Source organism: Oncorhynchus masou, chromosome 27 (genome assembly GCF_036934945.1).
Source record: "Oncorhynchus masou masou isolate Uvic2021 chromosome 27, UVic_Omas_1.1, whole genome shotgun sequence".
Lineage (NCBI taxonomy): Eukaryota > Metazoa > Chordata > Actinopteri > Salmoniformes > Salmonidae > Oncorhynchus > Oncorhynchus masou.
The window spans coordinates 9,723,891-9,745,374 of record NC_088238.1 but is presented as its reverse complement, the minus strand read 5'-3'; the positions used below and the strand labels follow the sequence as shown (position 1 = coordinate 9,745,374).

At 47.0% G+C, this 21,484-nt stretch overlaps 2 protein-coding genes across 3 annotated transcripts in view; both read right to left on the bottom strand.

Annotated features, from left to right (window-relative positions):
* Positions 1-21,484, bottom strand: part of LOC135515598 (uncharacterized protein KIAA0930 homolog) — a 504,429-nt gene that overhangs the window by 206,379 nt on the left and 276,566 nt on the right. The window lies entirely within an intron of this gene.
* Positions 5,956-21,484, bottom strand: part of LOC135515266 (parathyroid hormone-related protein-like) — a 30,758-nt gene continuing 15,229 nt past the window's right edge. For both annotated transcript variants that reach the window (XM_064938965.1, XM_064938966.1), the window contains 2 exons: positions 7,003-7,581; positions 5,956-6,881 (listed from right to left, as the gene is read on the bottom strand). In XM_064938965.1, the coding sequence (XP_064795037.1) occupies positions 7,026-7,581 (556 nt within the window). In that variant the 3' untranslated portion in view covers positions 5,956-6,881; positions 7,003-7,025. The remainder of the gene's footprint in view (positions 6,882-7,002; positions 7,582-21,484) is intronic.

The following is a 21,484-nucleotide window of genomic DNA, read 5'->3' as shown; positions in this document are numbered from 1 at the left end:
CTGTAGACTTAGTCTAATCAGCAGTCTGGCCATAGATTTAGGGGTCTGGCTGGTCTGTAGACTTAGTCTAATCAGCAGTCTGGCCATAGACTTAGGGGTCTGGCTGGTCTGTAGACTTAGTCTAATCAGCAGTCTGGCCATAGACTTAGGGGTCTGGCTGGTCTGTAGACTTACTCTAATCAGCAGTCTGGCCATAGATTTAGGGGTCTGGCTGGTCTGTAGACTTAGTCTAATCAGCAGTCTGGCCATAGACTTAGGGGTCTGGCTGGTCTGTAGACTAATCAGCAATAGACTGTAACAGCAGCAGGCAGTGTAGAACCCACTGCCCAGCATTTTCCTCTGAATCATAGACGACAGAAATTACATTACACTCCAGCACAAGGAACTTACACAGTCATTGGCTCGTTATAGTCTATTCCAGATTGATGTCAGTTGGCTTGAGTTGAGGCGTATGAATACAGAGACACGGACTGAGGTGAAGTGTCCCTAAGTACTGGTAACCGAGCAGAACAGTGGAGTGGTTCGGTCTGACACGTCTGTGGTGGGGTCTATTTAAATGGGTCACGCAAATCAAATCAAATGTATTTATATTTATAGAGACCTTTTTTTCTTTTTTCTTTTTACATCAGCAGATGTCAGAAAGCGCTTATACAGGAACCCAGCCTAAAAACCCCAAACAGCAAGCAATGTAGAAGCTCCTGTCCTGTCACCCCTCCTCGGTTTCTCCTCTCCTGTCCTCTCCTTTTCTCAGAGGTCTGTTCCCAGTTCTCCACTAATTATTTATCCGGTCCTGTTTTCCCAACCAGCGGGAATGACCGGCTCCCTCAGAATTCCAGCCAGTTTGGAAATTGGATCAAGCGTCCGCCAGAGGCCTTTGTGTGTTCAGCTTCCTGCCTGTCAAAATAAGAGTAGTTTATTTGTCCGTAGAGGTGCTTTACAGAAACCTTTTATAGCTACATTAGAGAATGTTGGCCTTCCTGTCAGCCCAGATACAGCATGTTGGTTAACCTGTCTAACTCTTCACTGCTGTCTGTCTGTCAGCCCAGATACAGTATGTTGGTTAACCTGTCTGTCAGCCCAGATACAGTATGTTGGTTAACCTGTCTAACTCTTCACTGCTGTCTGCCTGTCAGCCCAGATACAGTATGTTGGTTAACCTGTCTAACTCTTCACTGCTGTCTGTCTGTCAGCCCAGATACAGTATGTTGGTTAACCTGTCTAACTCTTCACTGCTGTCTGTCTGTCAGCCCAGATACAGTATGTTGGTTAACCTGTCTAACTCTTCACTGCTGTCTGCCTGTCAGCCCTGATACAGTATGTTGGTTAACCTGTCTAACTCTTCACTGCTGTCTGCCTGTCAGCCCAGATACAGTATGTTGGTTAACCTGTCTAACTCTTCACTGCTGTCTGCCTGTCAGCCCAGATACAGTATGTTGGTTAACCTGCCTGTCAGCCCAGATACAGTATGTTGGTTAACCTGTCTAACTCTTCACTGCTGTCTGCCTGTCAGCCCAGATACAGTATGTTGGTTAACCTGTCTAACTCTTCACTGCTGTCTGTCTGTCAGCCCAGATACAGTATGTTGGTTAACCTGTCTCACTCTTCACTGCTGTCTGTCTGTCAGCCCAGATACAGTATGTTGGTTAACCTGTCTAACTCTTCACTGCTGTCTGTCTGTCAGTCCAGATACAGTATGTTGGTTAACCTGTCTAACTCTTCACTGCTGTCTGTCTGTCAGTCCAGATACAGTATGTTGGTTAACCTGTCTGTCAGCCCTGATACAGTATGTTGGTTAACCTGCCTGTCAGCCCAGATACAGTATGTTGGTTAACCTGTCTGTCAGTCCAGATACAGTATGTTGGTTAACCTGTCTGTCAGCCCAGATACAGTATGTTGGTTAACCTGCCTGTCAGCCCAGATACAGTATGTTGGTTAACCTGTCTAACTCTTCACTGCTGTCTGCCTGTCAGCCCTGATACATTATGTTGTTTAAACCTGCCTGTCAGCCCAGATACATTATGTTGTTTAAACCTGCCTAACCCTCATTTGTATCCTAAGATTGTCTTGCACAAAATGTTTACATGTTAGGTGTATTCCTGCTTGGTGAACATATACTCAAATTGCAATGTATTTTGAAAACCGTGTACGAGACCAGGGATCATCAACAAGATTAAAACTTCAACAGGATCGGTGGGTCCCCTGAGGGATGGTTGAGCTAACGTAGGCTAATGAGATTAGCATGAGGTTGAGCTAACGTAGGCTAATGAGATTAGCATGAGGTTGAGCTAACGTAGGCTAATGAGATTAGCATGAGGTTGAGCTAACGTAGGCTAATGAGATTAGCAACAAGAACATTTCCCAGGACATAGACATATCTGATATTGGCAGAAAGCTTACATTCTTGTTAATCTAACTGCACTGTCCAATGTACAGTAGCTTTTACAGTGAAATAATACCATGCTACTGTTTGAGGAGAGTTGCACAATTACGAATTTAAAGTTATTAATAAACAAATTAGGCACATTTCGTCAGTCTTGATACAAAAGTTTGAACAGAAATACAAGTACGCTGCTGTCATCTAGTGGCCAAAACCTAAATTGCACCTGGGCTGGAATAATACATTATGGCCTTTCTCTTGCATTTCAAAGATGATAGAACAAATAAATACCAAAAAACGGTTGTTTTTTTCTTTGTATTATCTTTTACCAGATCTAATGTGTTTTATTCTCCTACATTCCTTTCACATTTCCACCAACGTCAAAGTGTTTCCTTTCAAATGGTACTAAGAGTATATGCACATCCTTGTATCAGGTCCTGGCAGTTAGATTTGGGGATGTCATTTTAGGGTCGAAAATGGGGGGAAAACGGGGCGGATCTTTAAGAGGACCAATTTTGTCTTGAGTGGATGGTCAGGGGGCCGGTACATAATTACAAATATCTGTCGACTTCAAATTCACCGCAAAATGACCAAACAGACTAAAACATAATCATTTCAAACCTTGCTTATCCACGATCACATGTACAGTATCTCTCTGTTATGTGTGGGAATACTGTAGAACACATTTTTAAAAAGTAACATCAATTGGAGCTGATTTGCTGATGTTTTTACAGTCTATGTTCAACAATATAAAAAAAAAAATCAATTATTTTTTCTCAGAAAACTTGGGGTGGCCAAATAAAATGACTTGCGTGCTGTCAGTGAGGGAACCCTGTACTAGGCACACGGTAATGAGAGAGAGAGGTGGTACTTTGTCTTTGGGAACTATGTTATACCAATTTATACCAGGGTTGTTTTGGTTGGTTATGGAATTTATACCAGGGTTGTTTTGGTTGGTTATGGAGTTTATACCAGGGTTGTTTTGGTTGGTTATGGAATTTATACCAGGGATGTTTTGGTTGGTTATGGAGTTTATACCAGGGATGTTTTGGTTGGTTGGATGTTCCAGCTTAGAGAGCTGTCTTGCAGTCGTCCTCCAGTCTCTGCCCAGCCGTCCCCACAGTGTTTGAATCATAACGTCAACACGGCCCTGCGTGTTTACGTTTGTGCGTGTGTGTGAAAGAGAGAGAGAGAGAGAGAGTGTGTGTGTGAGAGAGAGTGTGTAGTGTATGTGTGTCTCTACTCCTGCTTAAGGTCTCTCAGCCCCTCAGCTTATGGCCAAACCAAACTTGTCATGTTGCAAAACCCAGCGGTGTGAATTATTTTAATGGTTCTGCTGGAAGCCAAACTCTCCTCCTCGCCACATTCCTCTTCTTTTGGAAACGTTTATCATTTGTAATTGAATTTCAAATCGAATTTATGATGAGAAGTGGCAATTTGTTGACACTTCAGCTTCGCTGTGAGGAGAGGAGCGCCACGTAGTGCTGTCCCGCCCCTGGAGGGAGTTACAGAAGAATAGAGAACGAGAGAGGGGAGAATATATAGCTGCTGTATTTGGGTCTGCTGTGGACCTCGGCCCTCCTTTAAAAATATAACATTGGTACCAAAGAAATGAAGAGGTCTAATTTATCGACATGGGCTTCAGCCTCAGGCCTGTCTCTTGTACCTTAAAAATAGAGAGACAGGGGTTGTCTTCACTCATAGACAGGGGTTGTCTTAGCTCAGAGACAGGGGTTGTCTTCACTCAGAGACAGGGGTTGTCTTCACTCATAGACAGGGGTTGTCTTAGCTCAGAGACAGGGGTTGTCTTCACTCATAGACAGGGGTTGTCTTCACTCATAGACAGGGGTTGTCTTCACTCATAGACAGGGGTTGTCTTCACTCAGAGACAGAGACAGGGGTTGTCTTCTGACAGAGACAGAGACAGGGGTTGTCTTAACTCAGAGACGGGTTGTCTTCACTCATAGACAGGGGTTGTCTTCACTCAGAGACAGAGACAGGGGTTGTCTTCAGACAGAGACAGAGACAGGGGTTGTCTTAACTCAGAGACAGGGGTTGTCGTCAGACAGAGACAGGGGTTGTCTTCACTCATAGACAGCTTGCCAGCATATGGACTCCAGGGATGACATCTCTGTCAATAGTCGAAGCCAAAGGAGGCCATTTACTTAGGCATGCCATGAGAGGAGGGAGGCCCTATGGGTTCTGACTGGGTCATATAAGGCCTGGCGGGTTCTGACTGGGTCAATGGGGTCGTGCTCTCTGTATGAGGCCATCGTGATCATTGCTGCTGTACTTTAATAGTTTTTACAGGAATCAAGTCAAGACACTGCTGTCTGTCTGCTGTCTGGTACCCAGAAATCCCTGCAACATTGACCACTCTGTGGGAGAATAATCCTATTCCCTGTATACTGCTCTACTTTTGACCAGTGAATAATGGTGAAGTGGTGTATGGTGGACAGTAACAGAGGAGAGGAGGTGCAGGACAGTAATCAGTCTGTCCCTGGAGGAGGTGCAGGACAGTAATCAGTCTGTCCCTAGAGGAGGTGCTGGACAGTAATCAGTCTGTCCCTAGAGGAGGTGCAGGACAGTAATCAGTCTGTCCCTAGAGGAGGTGCAGGACAGTAATCAGTCTGTCCCTAGAGGAGGTGCAGGACAGTAATCAGTCTGTCCCTAGAGGAGGTGCAGGACAGTAATCAGTCTGTCCCTAGAGGAGGTGCAGGACAGTAATCAGTCTGTCCCTAGAGGAGGAGCTGGACAGTAATCAGTCTGTCCCTAGAGGAGGTGCAGGACAGTAATCAGTCTGTCCCTAGAGGAGGTGCAGGACAGTATTCAGTCTGTCCCTGGAGGAGGTGCAGGACAGTAATCAGTCTGTCCCTAGAGGAGGAGCTGGACAGTATTCAGTCTGTCCCTAGAGGAGGAGCTGGACAGTAATCACACTGTCCCTGGAGGAGGTGCAGGACAGTAATCAGTCTGTCCCTAGAGGAGGTGCTGGACAGTTATCAGTCTGTCCCTAGAGGAGGTGCTGGACAGTAATCAGTTTGTCCCATCATTTTGGTTCACAAAGGATGTAACTGTACATCTAACATGGTGATCAATGTTGACACTATATTACATGAGTTTTATGGACATGTGAAAGACACATTTGGACTCTCTTGTGTTTGGCTTGCTCATATGACATATTTATTCTCATCCTCAATGTCTCATCTTTCAAAATCCATTGAGTTCTCTACATTTACAGCATTTCCCCAATCAAAAGTTAACCAATCAGCAGTAGGGATGAGGGCAACTTGAAGTTCAGAACGGCTGTCAATCAAATCCCCCATACCGCGCTGTGAAGCACAGGGCCACGGAGTGAGGGTGGACCCTAATCAGTGATGTTGTTGTGATTGATTTCAGGGAATTATAGCTTCACTAATAATAAGATAGTTATTGATCGATTATTATGGAACTCCACAGCCAGTGTGAGATGGTGAGGTGAGGGACATCAGCAGGACAAGACAAAACACACAGTTCATACAACCAGACAGGATATCAGTCAGACACATAGCAAGGACACATCACACTCAGGGAGATACTGTCAAATGTTTAATCCATTCAATATAGGGTAGTCTCTCAGTGCAAGTGCCAAACAACGATATGAAGTTGTTGCATTGTGTTCAGGTTATGTACAGGCCGAGTGAACTTTGAACTTAGGACAGCATTCAGAAGCATAACAGGAGAAAGACAAGGTCCCAGTGGACCAACTGACGGAGGGGGGAGTTGAAGCACAATGTACAGAGGTTAGGGGTCAGGGGTTGAGGACAGCTGCGTGGGTTGTCCTGGGTCGTGTTCGTTAGGTATCGAACTGAAGAGAACCATCTGGAACGGGGAGGGACTAGCTGGACTTTAGCCCAATTAGAAATGCTAATTTTTTGGATTTCCTATTTTATAAACATTTTGAAACATTTTCCATAATGTGCCTATTGAACACGCCCCTGGTCAACAGTCAACTAGATTAGACGTCTGTGGGCCAGTCAGAGCGGACAGACGAGTCATGTGATCACTATAGAACCGTGCAGAGAAGGAGCCTAGATAACATGGAGGAATGACCAACAATGTTTTCTTCATTTCAATCAACCACAAAAAGTCAATTAACAAAATTACTTATATATCTAAAAGTGCATTATGGTACAAAAATATAGAAGGTCAGCAGCACCTCGATACATTTACAAAATAAATACACGATTCAAACAAAAATAAATTACAGCAAAATCTGACATTAATAATAATTGGCATAGTCCTAACAAAACAAACCAGAACAGGCAGGATTTCACAATTATTAAATTATGTTGCTCCACCGAGCGAGCATCTGTAATTTTTATTGTCTTCGTCATTATCACTAGTCTGGTGCGTTTACAATATTTACAGAAAATAAATATTTCCTTATTTTACTTTCCAAAAAATCACTATCACAAAACCCTGCATCAGGAGTGTCTGGGTGTTCATCTGAATGTCCTTAGGGTTTCTGAAACACAAAAAGAGAGAAAGACATTAGTTCACTGTAAAGTAGACATTCACTGACATTCACTCAGCAATCTATCACCCAGAACCAACAACAACAACAACACCATCAGGTGTTTGTTTACCTTAGTCAGAGTGTGACAGTGTTCTAGTGCAGCGCCCCCCTTAGGCCGAAGAAGGGCCCTCGCCACTCCAGGTGGTACCCATTCCCAGGCTCCTCCCCTTCCTGCGCCCAGCCCAGTGAGCGCGCCCGCCTCTTCCTCTTCTCCCCCCCATCTCTCCTCTCCACCTCCCTCCTCTCCCCCTCCCTCCTCTTCCCATTCCTCCCTTTCTTTTTCTTCCCTTCCTTGGCCCTCCGTGCCCCGTCTTTGTCTTTGTATGTTTGGGACTTGTTGGTCTCCTGCGGCAGGTTGGTTCCCTCCTCCTCCATATGGAAGTTAATGGGAAGGTTTTTGGTGCCCCCTGGAGGTTTGGGGTGGGGGTGCAGGGTACCCCCAGTGGTGCCCAATCCCAGGCTGACCCCTACCCCGGCACCCGGTAGTCCCAGCCCCAGTCCGCTGCTGACCACCGGGCGGACGGGCAGCTCCCTGATCTCAGCCGTATGGACCTCCTCCAGCAGCTCTTGGAGCCACATGCGACGCTTGAAATCCTGCAGCGTCCGGCCCTTATCGTGCATCAGCTGGGCGTGGGTCACCGAGCGCTTCCTAGGAGAGGAGAGGAGAGGAGGAGAGGAGAGGAGAGGAGAGGAGAGAGAGAGAGAGAGAGAGAGAGAGAGAGAGAGAGAGAGAGAGAGAGAGAGAGAGAGAGAGAAAAAACAGGAGGAGGACGGTTAGAATTGGGACATTGAACTTCGATCACAGAAGATTGAGAAACACAGACATTCGACTTTAGTTTTTCCGTTTTGTTTTCCCACACGTGTGCTCTCAGGTTTCCAATAGACGTCTCTGACATGAGAACGACACTGTAAAGAGGCTACAGATAAACTGTTCCCTGTAACAGCATGTTAGTAGCCTGGAATTACAACTCAAACCTTCTGTGAAATGTGTAATCACTATGACTGATACACTAGCCAGAGAAATATCTCGACGTTGGCATTGGCTCTCATTCAGTCCACAGTGTTCTTGTCATGCTGAATGTCACAGCCTGGCTGTACGAAAGACCCCCGCCACAACTAGAAATATCAACTGTAATTTGACATGATGGTGTCATTGCCTTCATCTCTAAAACATTATTTTTTTAAATTTTTTTTTAATCTTAAAAGTTGTCCAGTCCTCTCATTACCTCAAACAACTGACAGGAGTGAAACCTCTCAGCTCTACTCCGGTGTACAGTTGGATAGCAACAGGGGCACTCTCCAAACGTCTTGAAACAATTACACGTTTCAACACTCTGATCTTTCACAGGCCAAAGTAAAGTATAACTTTGCTGTTATTTCAAAAACGTTTATGCTTTGAGTCAGACCGAGATCCACGGCCCAGATATGGAGTACGGAGGAATTCAACATGTCCCCACTAGGGGTCAGTCTAAATGAACAACATGTCCCCACTAGGGGGTCAGTCTAAATGAACATGTCCCCACTAGGGGGTCAAGTCTAAATGAACAACATGTCCCCACTAGGGGGTCAGTCTAAATGAACATGTCCCCACTAGGGGGTCAAGTCTAAATGAACAACATGTCCCCACTAGGGGGTCAGTCTAAATGAACATGTCCCCACTAGGGGGTCAAGTCTAAATGGACAACATGTCCCCACTAGGGGGTCAGTCTAAATGAACATGTCCCCACTAGGGGGTCAAGTCTAAATGAACAACATGTCCCCACTAGGGGTCAGTCTAAATGAACATGTCCCCACTAGGGGGTCAAGTCTAAATGAACAACATGTCCCCACTAGGGGGTCAGTCTAAATGAACATGTCCCCACTAGGGGTCAAGTCTAAATGGACAACATGTCCCCACTAGGGGGTCAGTCTAAATGAACATGTCCCCACTCGGGGGTCAGTCTAAATGAACATGTCCCCACTAGGGGGTCAGTCTAAATGAACATGTCCCCACTAGGGGGTCAGTCTAAATGAACAACATGTCCCCACTAGGGGGTCAGTCTAAATGAACAACATGTCCCCACTAGGAGGTCAGTCTAAATGAACAACATGTCCCCACTAGGGGGTCAGTCTAAATGAACAACATGTCCCCACTAGGGGGTCAGTCTAAATGAACAACATGTCCCCACTAGGGGGTCAGTCTAAATTAACAACATGTCCCCACTCGGGGGTCAGTCTAAATGAACATGTCCCCACTAGGGGTCAGTCTAAATTAACATGTCCCCACTAGGGGGTCAGTCTAAATTAACATGTCCCCACTAGGGGGTCAGTCTAAATGAACAACATGTCCCCAATAGGGGTCAGTCTAAATGAACAACATGTTCCCACTAGGGGGGCAGTCTAAATGAACATGTCCCCACTAGGGGTCAGTCTAAATGAACATGTCCCCACTAGGGGGTCAGTCTAAATGAACAACATGTCCCCACTACGGGGTCAGTCAAAATAAAACAACATGTCCCCACTAGGGGGTCAGTCTAAATGAACATGTCCCCACTAGGGGGTCAGTCTAAATGAACAACATGTCCCCACTAGGGGGTCAGTCTAAATGAACATGTCCCCACTAGGGGGTCAGTCTAAATGAACATGTCCCCACTAAGGGGTCAGTCTAAATGAACATGTCCCCACTAGGGGGTCAGTCTAAATTAACATGTCCCCACTAGGGGGTCAGTCTAAATGAACAACATGTCCCCACTAGGGGGTCAGTCTAAATGAACATGTCCCCACTAGGGGGTCAGTCTAAATGAACATGTCCCCACTAGGGGGTCAGTCTACATGAGACACAACCCTAGAGACACAATAGTAGTGTGTCTATTGGCTAAAGTACTGTACACAACTCTACCAACTAATATCCATGTCTTTACTACACTTCTCCTCCACATCACATCTCTCACAAAGGCAGGGTAGCCTAGTGGTTAGAGTGGGTAACCTAGTGGTTAACCCGCTGTTCCTAGGCCACATCACATCTCTCACAAAGGCTATATGTATTTATAAACGTTTCAGGCTTTACTGTGTATCAACATCACAGCCTTGACCAAGACTACAGAACAACACAGCCTTGACCAAGACTACAGAACAACACAGCCTTCACCAAGACTACAGAACAACACAGCCTTCACCAAGACTACAGAACAACACAGCCTTGACCAAGACTACAGAACAACACAGCCTTGATCCAGACTACAGAACAACACAGCCTTGACCAAGACTACAGAACAACACAGCCTTGACCAAGACTACAGAACAACACAGCCTTGACCAAGACCACAGAACAACACAGCCTAGATCCAGACTACAGAACAACACAGCCTAGATCCAGACTACAGAACAACACAGCCTTGACCAAGACTACAGAACAACACAGCCTTGACCAAGACTACAGAACAACACAGCCTTGACCAAGACTACAGAACAACACAGCCTTGATCCAGACTACAGAACAACAGAACCTAGATCAAGACTACAGAACAACACAGCCTTGACCAAGACTACAGAACAACACAGCCTTGACCAAGACTACAGAACAACACAGCCTTGACCAAGACTACAGAACAACACAGCCTTGACCAAGACTACAGAACAACACAGCCTTCACCAAGACTACAGAACAACATAACCTAGATCAAGACTACAGAACAACACAGCCTTGACCAAGACTACAGAACAACACAGCCTTGACCAAGACTACAGAACAACACAGCCTTGACCAAGACTACAGAACAACACAGCCTTGACCAAGACTACAGAACAACACAGCCTTGACCAAGACTACAGAACAACACAGCCTTGATCCAGACTACAGAACAACAGAACCTAGATCAAGACTACAGAACAACACAGCCTTGACCAAGACTACAGAACAACACAGCCTTGACCAAGACTACAGAACAACACAGCCTTGACCAAGACTACAGAACAACACAGCCTTGACCAAGACTACAGAACAACACAGCCTTCACCAAGACTACAGAACAACATAACCTAGATCAAGACTACAGAACAACACAGCCTTGACCAAGACTACAGAACAACACAGCCTTGACCAAGACTACAGAACAACACAGCCTTGACCAAGACTACAGAACAACACAGCCTTGACCAAGACTACAGAACAACACAGCCTTGACCAAGACTACAGAACAACACAGCCTTGATCCAGACTACAGAACAACAGAACCTAGATCAAGACTACAGAACAACACAGCCTTGACCAAGACTACAGAACAACACAGCCTTGACCAAGACTACAGAACAACACAGCCTTGACCAAGACTACAGAACAACACAGCCTTGACCAAGACTACAGAACAACACAGCCTTGACCAAGACTACAGAACAACACAGCCTTGACCAAGACTACAGAACAACACAGCCTTGACCAAGACTACAGAACAACAGAACCTAGATCAAGACTACAGAACAACACAGCCTTGACCAAGACTACAGAACAACACAGCCTTGACCAAGACTACAGAACAACACAGCCTTCACCAAGACTACAGAACAACATAACCTAGATCAAGACTACAGAACAACACAGCCTTGACCAAGATTACAGAACAACACAGCCTTGACCAAGACTACAGAACAACACAGCCTTGACCAAGACTACAGAACAACACAGCCTTGACCAAGATACAGAACAACATAACCTAGATATAGACTACAGAACAGCACAGCCTTCACCAAGACTACAGAACAACACAGCCTAGATCCAGACTACAGAACAACACAAGATTGATCCAGACTACAGAACAACACAGCCTAGATCCAGACTACAGAACAACACAGCCTAGATCCAGACTACAGAACAACACAGCCTAGATCCAGACTACAGAACAACACAGCCTAGATCCAGACTACAGAACAACACAGCCTTGACCAAGACTACAGAACAACACAGCCTTGACCAAGACTACAGAACAACACAGCCTTGACCAAGACTACAGAACAACACAGCCTTGACCAAGACTACAGAACAACACAGCCTTGATCAAGACTACAGAACAACACAACATTGATCCAGGCTACAGAACAACACAACATTGATCCAGACTACAGAACAACACAACATTGATCCAGACTACAGAACAACACAGCCTTGATCCAGGCTACAGAACAACACAACATTGATCCAGACTACAGAACAACACAACATTGATCCAGACTACAGAACAACACAACATTGATCCAGACTACAGAACAACACAACATTAATCCAGACTACAGAACAACACAACATTAATCCAGACTACAGAACAACACAGCCTTGATCCAGACTACAGAACAACAGAACCTAGATCCAGGCTACAGAACAACACAACATTGATCCAGACTACAGAACAACACAACATTAATCCAGACTACAGAACAACACAGCCTAGATCCAGACTACAGAACAACAGAACCTAGATCCAGGCTACAGAACAACACAACATTGATCCAGACTACAGAACAACACAACATTGATCCAGACTACAGAACAACACAACATTAATCCAGACTACAGAACAACACAACATTAATCCAGACTACAGAACAACACAACATTAATCCAGACTACAGAACAACACAACATTGATCCAGACTACAGAACAACACAACATTGATCCAGACTACAGAACAACACAGCCTAGATCCAGACTACAGAACAACACAGCCTAGATCCAGACTACAGAACAACACAACCTAGATCCAGACTACAGAACAACACAGCCTAGATCCAGACTACAGAACAACACAGCCTAGATCCAGACTACAGAACAACACAACATTGATCCAGACTACAGAACAACACAGCCTAGATCCAGACTACAGAACAACACAACATTGATCCAGACTACAGAACAACACAGCCTTGATCCAGACTACAGAACAACACAACATTGATCCAGACTACAGAACAACACAACATTGATCCAGACTACAGAACAACACAGCCTAGATCCAGACTACAGAACAACACAGCCTAGATCCAGACTACAGAACAACACAACATTGATCCAGACTACAGAACAACACAACATTGATCCAGACTACAGAACAACACAGCCTAGATCCAGACTACAGAACAACACAGCCTAGATCCAGACTACAGAACAACACAACCTAGATCCAGACTACAGAACAACACAGCCTAGATCCAGACTACAGAACAACACAGCCTAGATCCAGACTACAGAACAACACAACATTGATCCAGACTACAGAACAACACAGCCTAGATCCAGACTAGAGAACAACACAACATTGATCCAGACTACAGAACAACACAGCCTTGATCCAGACTACAGAACAACACAACATTGATCCAGACTACAGAACAACACAACATTGATCCAGACTACAGAACAACACAGCCTAGATCCAGACTATAGAACACCACAGCCTAGATCCAGACTACTACCAGGTAAGGACTCTTAGTTTGTTTGTGTGCTGTAATCTGCCAACACAACACTCACTGTACAATATCTGTCAACAACTGGCAACAACATCCATGAAGCTAATCAAGACAATTTATTTTGTTCCAGACCTCGTAGCAGCTAATATGTATTTGTTTGTTTGTTTGTTTGTTTGTTTGTTGACAACACAACAGTTATTGTACAATATCAGTCAACTATTAGCTGTGTACCCATGATGCTGATCTCTTTGGCCTTCAGTATGAGATGATTCATAGCAGAAAGAGGGAGAGAGTGTTTCCACTGGGACGTCAGATTAGCATGCTTGCTGCCAAACACTAAGAGATTACTTTTCCTTTCTCTCCCCCCTCGGAGAGAGCAGCATCCACGAACTAATCCCTACTGTCACAGAGGCGTCATGCTGTGTTCAAGAGCATTGGGAAACGGCTGTACACCAACAAAAAAAGAAGGACAACAATATGTATTTTTGTCCGCCGTTTCCCAAAGTTCTTGAACTTTGGATTTGATTTGAAGTCATTGTCATATATCGCAGAGGACGCTGTTATTAAAGAGAGAGAGAGCACCTGTTACCCAGTCTGCATCATACTGGGAGAGAGCACCTGTTACCCAGTCTGCATCATACCGGGTGAGAGCACCTGTTACCCAGTCTGCATCATACTGGGAGAGAGCACCTGTTACCCAGTCTGCATCATACTGGGAGAGAGCACCTGTTACCCAGTCTGCATCATACTGGGTGAGAGCACCTGTTACCCAGTCTGCATCATACTGGGAGAGAGCACCTGTTACCCAGTCTGCATCATACTGGGTGAGAGCACCTGTTACCCAGTCTGCATCATACTGGGTGAGAGCACCTGTTACCCAGTCTGCATCATACTGGGAGAGAGCACCTGTTACCCAGTCTGCATCATACTGGGAGAGAGCACCTGTTACCCAGTCTGCATCATACTGGATGAGAATACCTGTTACCCAGTCTGCATCATACTGGGTGAGAGCACCCGTTACCCAGTCTGCATCATACTGGATGAGAATACCCGTTACCCAGTCTGCATCATACTGGGTGAGAGCACCTGTTACCCAGTCTGCATCATACTGGATGAGAATACCTGTTAGGGTGTGTGGGTGGGTGAGTGTGGATGAGGGTGGGTGTGTGCGGGTGGGTGAGGGTGGGTGGGTGCGGGTGGGTGTGTGCGGGTGGGTGTGTGCGGGTGGGTGAGGGTGTGTGTAGGTGGGTGAGGGTGGGTGTGTGCGCGTGGGTGAGGGTGGGTGTGTGTGGGTGGGTGTGGGTGGGTGTGTGCGGGTGGGTGAGGGTGGGTGGGTGTGTGTGGGTGGGTGAGGGTGGGTGGGTGAGGGTGTGTGAGGGTGGGTGTGTGTGGGTGGGTGAGGGTGGGTGGGTGTGTGCGGGTGGGTGAGGGTGGGTGTGTGCGGGTGGGTGAGGGTGGGTGTGTGTGGGTGGGTGAGGGTGGGTGTGTGCGGGTGGGTGAGGGTGGGTGGGTGAGGGTGGGTGGGTGGGTGTGTGTGGGTGGGTGAGGGTGGGTGGGTGGGTGTGTGTGGGTGGGTGAGGGTGGGTGGGTGAGGGTGTGTGGGTGAGGGCGTGTGGGTGGGTGTGTGTGGGTGGGTGGGTGAGGGTGTGTGAGGGTGTGTGTGGGTGGGTGTGTGTGGGTGGGTGTGTGCGGGTGGGTGAGGGTGGGTGGGTGTGTGTGGGTGGGTGTGTGTGGGTGGGTGAGGGTGGGTGGGTGAGGGTGTGTGTGGGTGGGTGAGGGTGGGTGGGTGAGGGTGGGTGGGTGAGGGTGTGTGAGGGTGTGACAGAGAGAAAAACATCCTGACTGCCACCTCCAGTTAAAATCAGTGTGGTTGACAGGTTTTTAGCAGCACACCAGGACACACTGGAAACAAACCAGGGTGTCAAACAAAAATACTAGCTATTGTTACCAACACAGCTGGGGTATCTATGGTTACCAACACAGCTGGAGTATCTATGGTTACCAACACAGCTGGAGTATCTATGGTTTACCAAGACAGCTGGAGTATCTATGGTTACCAACACAGCTAGAGTATCTATGGTTACCAACACAGCTGGAGTATCTATGGTTTACCAAGACAGCTGGAATATCTATGGTTACCAACACAGCTGGAGTATCTATGGTTACCAACACAGCTGGAGTATCTATGGTTACCAACACAGCTGGAGTATCTATGGTTTACCAAGACAGCTGGAGTATCTTGGTTACCAAGACAGCTGGAGTATATATGGTTACCAAGACAGCTGGTGTATCTATGGTTTACCAACACAGCTGGAGTATCTATAGTTTACCAAGACAGCTGGATTATATTTGGTTACCAAAACAGCTGGAATATATTTGGTTACCAAGACAGCTGGAGTAACTTGGTTACCAAGACAGCTGGATTATCTATGGTTACCAAGACAGCTGGAGTAACTTGGTTACCAAGACAGCTGGAGTATCTATGGTTACTAAGACAGCTGGAGTATATTTGGTTACCAAGACAGCTGGAGTATCTTTGGTTACCAAGACAGCTGGAGTATCTATGGTGACCAAGACAGCTGGAGTAACTTGGTTACCAAGACAGCTGGAGTATATTTGGTTACCAAGACAGCTGGAGTAACTCTGGTTTACCAAGACAGCTGGAGTAACTTGGTTACCAAGACAGCTGGAGAAACTTGGTTACCAAGACAGCTGGAGTAACTTGGTTACCAAGACAGCTGGAGTATATTTGGTTACCAAGACAGCTGGAGTGTCTTTGGTTACCAAGACAGCTGGAGAAACTTTGGTTTACCAAGACAGTGACCATAGGGATAGTGCACTACTATAGACGAGTGCCCATAGGGGTAGTGCACTACTATAGACCAGTGCCCATAGGGGTAGTGCACTACTTTAGACCAGGGCCCATAGGGGTAGTGCACTACTTTAGACCAGGACCCATAGGGGTAGTGCACTACTTTAGACCAGGACCCATCGGGGTAGTGCACTACTTTAGACCAGGGCCCATAGGGGTACTGCACTACTTTAGACCAGGACCCATAGGGGTAGTGCACTACTTTAGACCAGGACCCATAGGGGTAGTGCACTACTTTAGACCAGGACCCATCGGGGTAGTGCACTACTTTAGACCAGGGCCCATAGGGGTAGTGCACTACTTTAGACCAGGGCCCATAGGGGTAGTGCACTACTTTAGACCAGGGCCCATAGGGGTAGTGCACTACTTTAGACCAGGGCCCATAGGGGTAGTGCACTACTTTAAAGCAGTTCCATTAGTTTATTACAGACCCACCTCAGCCCTGATCTAACCCACCTCTGCCCTGATCTAACCTACCTCTGCCCTGATCTAACCCACCTCAGCCCTGATCTAACCCTAACCCAGTGCTCCAGACCGTTAGTCTTAGGATAACACTGTTACCCAGTATGGTATGTGTGTTGTTGTGTCTCAGTGTTATGTTGTAGTGTCTCAGTGTGTCTCAGTGTTATGTTGTAGTGTCTCAGTGTTATGTTGTAGTGTCTCAGTGTGTCTCAGTGTTATGTTGTAGTGTCTCAGTGTGTCTCAGTGTTATGTTGTAGTGTCTCAGTGTGTCTCAGTGTTATGTTGTAGTGTCTCAGTGTGTCTCAGTGTTATGTTGTAGTGTCTCAGTGTTATGTTGTAGTGTCTCAGTGTTATGTTGTAGTGTCTCAGTGTTATGTTGTAGTGTCTCAGTGTGTCTCAGTGTTATGTTGTAGTGTCTCAGTGTTATGTTGTAGTGTCTCAGTGTGTCTCAGTGTTATGTTGTAGTGTCTCAGTGTTATGTTGTAGTGTCTCAGTGTGTCTCAGTGTTATGTTGTAGTGTCTCAGTGTGTCTCAGTGTGTCTCAGTGTTATGTTGTAGTGTCTCAGTGTTATGTTGTAGTGTCTCAGTGTTATGTTGTAGTGTCTCAGTGTGTCTCAGTGATATGTTGTAGTGTCTCAGTGTGTCTCAGTGCTGTGTTGTATTAAAGGCTGTTTCTGCTGTGTGTCTGCTGACAGAGTAATTGGTGACGTGGGTACTGTAGTTCTTATGTCAAAACGGTCTATTTGTTTTAAGGACCATTTCTGTGAATCTCCACAACAACGGTATGTCCAAGCTGTGTCCTGACCACTAGGGCCTGTTAGTTTTACATAACAGTAAAACCATTGGTATGTCCAAGCTGACCACTAGGACCAGTTAGTGTCAGGTATGTCCAAGCTGACCACTAGGGCCAGTTAGTGTCAGGTATGTCCAAGCTGACCACTAGGACCAGTTAGTGTCAGGTATGTCCAAGCTGACCACTAGGACCAGTTAGTGTCAGGTATGTCCAAGCTGACCACTAGGACCAGTTAGTGTCAGGTATGTCCAAGCTGACCACTAGGACCAGTTAGTGTCAGGTATGTCCAAGCTGTGTCCTGACCACTAGGGCCAGTTAGTGTCAGGTATATCCAAGCTGACCACTAGGACCAGTTAGTGTCAGGTATATCCAAGCTGACCACTAGGGCCAGTTAGTGTCAGGTATGTCCAAGCTGACCACTAGGGCCAGTTAGTGTCAGGTATGTCCAAGCTGACCACTAGGGCCAGTTAGTGTCAGGTATGTCCAAGCTGACCACTAGGACCAGTTAGTGTCAGGTATGTCCAAGCTGACCACTAGGACCAGTTAGTGTCAGGTATATCCAAGCTGACCACTAGGACCAGTTAGTGTCAGGTATGTCCAAGCTGACCACTAGGACCAGTTAGTGTCAGGTATGTCCAAGCTGACCACAAGGACCAGTTAGTGTCAGGTATGTCCAAGCTGACCGCTAGGACCAGTTAGTGTCAGGTATGTCCAAGCTGACCACTAGAACCAGTTAGTGTCAGGTATGTCCAAGCTGACCGCTAGGACCAGTTAGTGTCAGGTATGTCCAAGCTGACCACTAGGACCAGTTAGTGTCAGATATGTCCAAGCTGACCACTAGGGCCAGTTAGTGTCAGGTATGTCCAAGCTGACCACTAGGACCAGTTAGTGTCAGGCATGTCCAAGCTGACCACTAGGACCAGTTAGTGTCAGGTATGTCCAAGCTGACCACTAGGGCCAGTTAGTGTCAGGTATGTCCAAGCTGACCACTAGGGCCAGTTAGTGTCAGGTATGTCCAAGCTGACCACTAGGACCAGTTAGTGTCAGGTATGTCCAAGCTGACCACTAGGGCCAGTTAGTGTCAGGTATGTCCAAGCTGACCACTAGGACCAGTTAGTGTCAGGCATGTCCAAGCTGACCACTAGGGCCAGTTAGTGTCAGGTATGTCCAAGCTGACCACTAGGGCCAGTTAGTGTCAGGTATGTCCAAGCTGACCACTAGGGCCAGTTAGTGTCAGGTATGTCCAAGCTGACCACTAGGGCCAGTTAGTGTCAGGTATGTCCAAGCTGACCACTAGGACCAGTTAGTGTCAGGTATGTCCAAGCTGACCACTAGGACCAGTTAGTGTCAGGTATGTCCAAGCTGACCACTAGGACCAGTTAGTGTCAGGTATGTCCAAGCTGACCACTAGGACCAGTTAGTGTCAGGTATGTCCAAGCTGACCACTAGGACCAGTTAGTGTCAGGTATGTCCAAGCTGTGTCCTGACCACTAGGGCCAGTTAGTGTCAGGTATATCCAAGCTGACCACTAGGACCAGTTAGTGTCAGGTATGTCCAAGCTGACCACTAGGACCAGTTAGTGTCAGGTATGTCCAAGCTGACCACTAAGACCAGTTAGTGTCAGGTATGTCCAAGCTGACCACTAGGGCCAGTTAGTGTCAGGTATGTCCAAGCTGTGTCCTGACCACTAGGACCAGTTAGTGTCAGGTATGTCCAAGCTGACCACTAAGACCAGTTAGTGTCAGGTATGTCCAAGCTGACCACTAGGGCCAGTTAGTGTCAGGTATGTCCAAGCTGTGTCCTGACCACTAAGACCAGTTAGTGTCAGGTATGTCCAAGCTGACCACTAGGGCCAGTTAGTGTCAGGTATGTCCAAGCTGACCACTAGGGCCAGTTAGTGTCAGGTATGTCCAAGCTGACCACTAGGGCCAGTTAGTGTCAGGTATGTCCAAGCTGACCACTAGGGCCAGTTAGTGTCAGGGATGTCCAAGCTGTGTCCTGACCACTAGGACCAGTTAGTGTCAGGTATATCCAAGCTGTGTCCTGACCACTAGGGCCAGTTAGTGTCAGGTATGTCCAAGCTGACCACTAGGGCCAGTTAGTGTCAGGTATATCCAAGCTGTGTCCTGACCACTAGGGCCAGTTAGTGTCAGGTATGTCCAAGCTGACCACTAGGACCAGTTAGTGTCAGGTATGTCCAAGCTGACCGCTAGGACCAGTTAGTGTCAGGTATGTCCAAGCTGACCACTAGGGCCAGTTAGTGTCAGGTATGTCCAAGCTGACCACTAGGACCAGTTAGTGTCAGGTATGTCCAAGCTGACCACTAGGGCCAGTTAGTGTCAGGTATGTCCAAGCTGACCACTAGAACCAGTTAGTGTCAGGTATGTCCAAGCTGACCGCTAGGACCAGTTAGTGTCAGGTATGTCCAAGCTGACCACTAGGACCAGTTAGTGTCAGATATGTCCAAGCTGACCACTAGGGCCAGTTAGTGTCAGGTATGTCCAAGCTGACCACTAGGACCAGTTAGTGTCAGGCATGTCCAAGCTGACCACTAGGACCAGTTAGTGTCAGGTATGTCCAAGCTGACCACTAGGGCCAGTTAGTGTCAGGTATGTCCAAGCTGACCACTAGGGCCAGTTAGTGTCAGGTATGTCCAAGCTGACCACTAGGACCAGTTAGTGTCAGGTATGTCCAAGCTGACCACTAGGGCCAGTTAGTGTCAGGTATGTCCAAGCTGACCACTAGGACCAGTTAGTGTCAGGCATGTCCAAGCTGACCACTAGGGCCAGTTAGTGTCAGGTATGTCCAAGCTGACCACTAGGGCCAGTTAGTGTCAGGTATGTCCAAGCTGACCACTAGGGCCAGTTAGTGTCAGGTATGTCCAAGCTGACCACTAGGGCCAGTTAGTGTCAGGTATGTCCAAGCTGACCACTAGGACCAGTTAGTGTCAGGTATGTCCAAGCTGACCACTAGGACCAGTTAGTGTCAGGTATGTCCAAGCTGACCACTAGGGCCAGTTAGTGTCAGGTATGTCCAAGCTGACCACTAGGGCCAGTTAGTGTCAGGTATGTCCAAGCTGACCACTAGGACCAGTTAGTGTCAGGTATGTCCAAGCTGACCACTAGGACCAGTTAGTGTCAGGTATGTCCAAGCTGACCACTAGGACCAGTTAGTGTCAGGTATGTCCAAGCTGACCACTAGGACCAGTTAGTGTCAGGTATGTCCAAGCTGACCACTAGGACCAGTTAGTGTCAGGTATGTCCAAGCTGACCACTAGGACTAGTTAGTGTCAGGTATGTCCAAGCTGACCACTAGGACCAGTTAGTGTCAGGTATGTCCAAGCTGACCACTAGGGCCAGTTAGTGTCAGGTATATCCAAGCTGACCACTAGGACCAGTTAGTGTCAGGTATGTCCAAGCTGACCACTAGGGCCAGTTAGTGTCAGGTATGTCCAAGCTGACCAATAGGGCCAGTTAGTGTCAGGTATGTCCAAGCTGACCACTAGGGCCAGTTAGTGTCAGGTATGTCCAAGCTGACCACTAGGACCAGTTAGTGTCAGGTATGTCCAAGCTGACCACTAAGACCAGTTAGTGTCAGGTATATCCAAGCTGACCACTAGGGCCAGTTAGTGTCAGGTATGTCCAAGCTGACCAATAGGGCCAGTTAGTGTCAGGTATGTCCAAGCTGACCACTAGGGCCAGTTAGTGTCAGGTATGTCCAAGCTGACCACTAGGACCAGTTAGTGTCAGGTATGTCCAAGCTGACCACTAGGGCCAGTTAGTGTCAGGTATGTCCAAGCTGACCACTAGGACCAGTTAGTGTCAGGTATGTCCAAGCTGACCACTAGGACCAGTTAGTGTCAGGTATGTCCAAGCTGACCACTAGGGCCAGTTAGTGTCAGGTATGTCCAAGCTGACCACTAGGGCCAGTTAGTGTCAGGTATATCCAAGCTGACCACTAGGACCAGTTAGTGTCAGGTATGTCCAAGC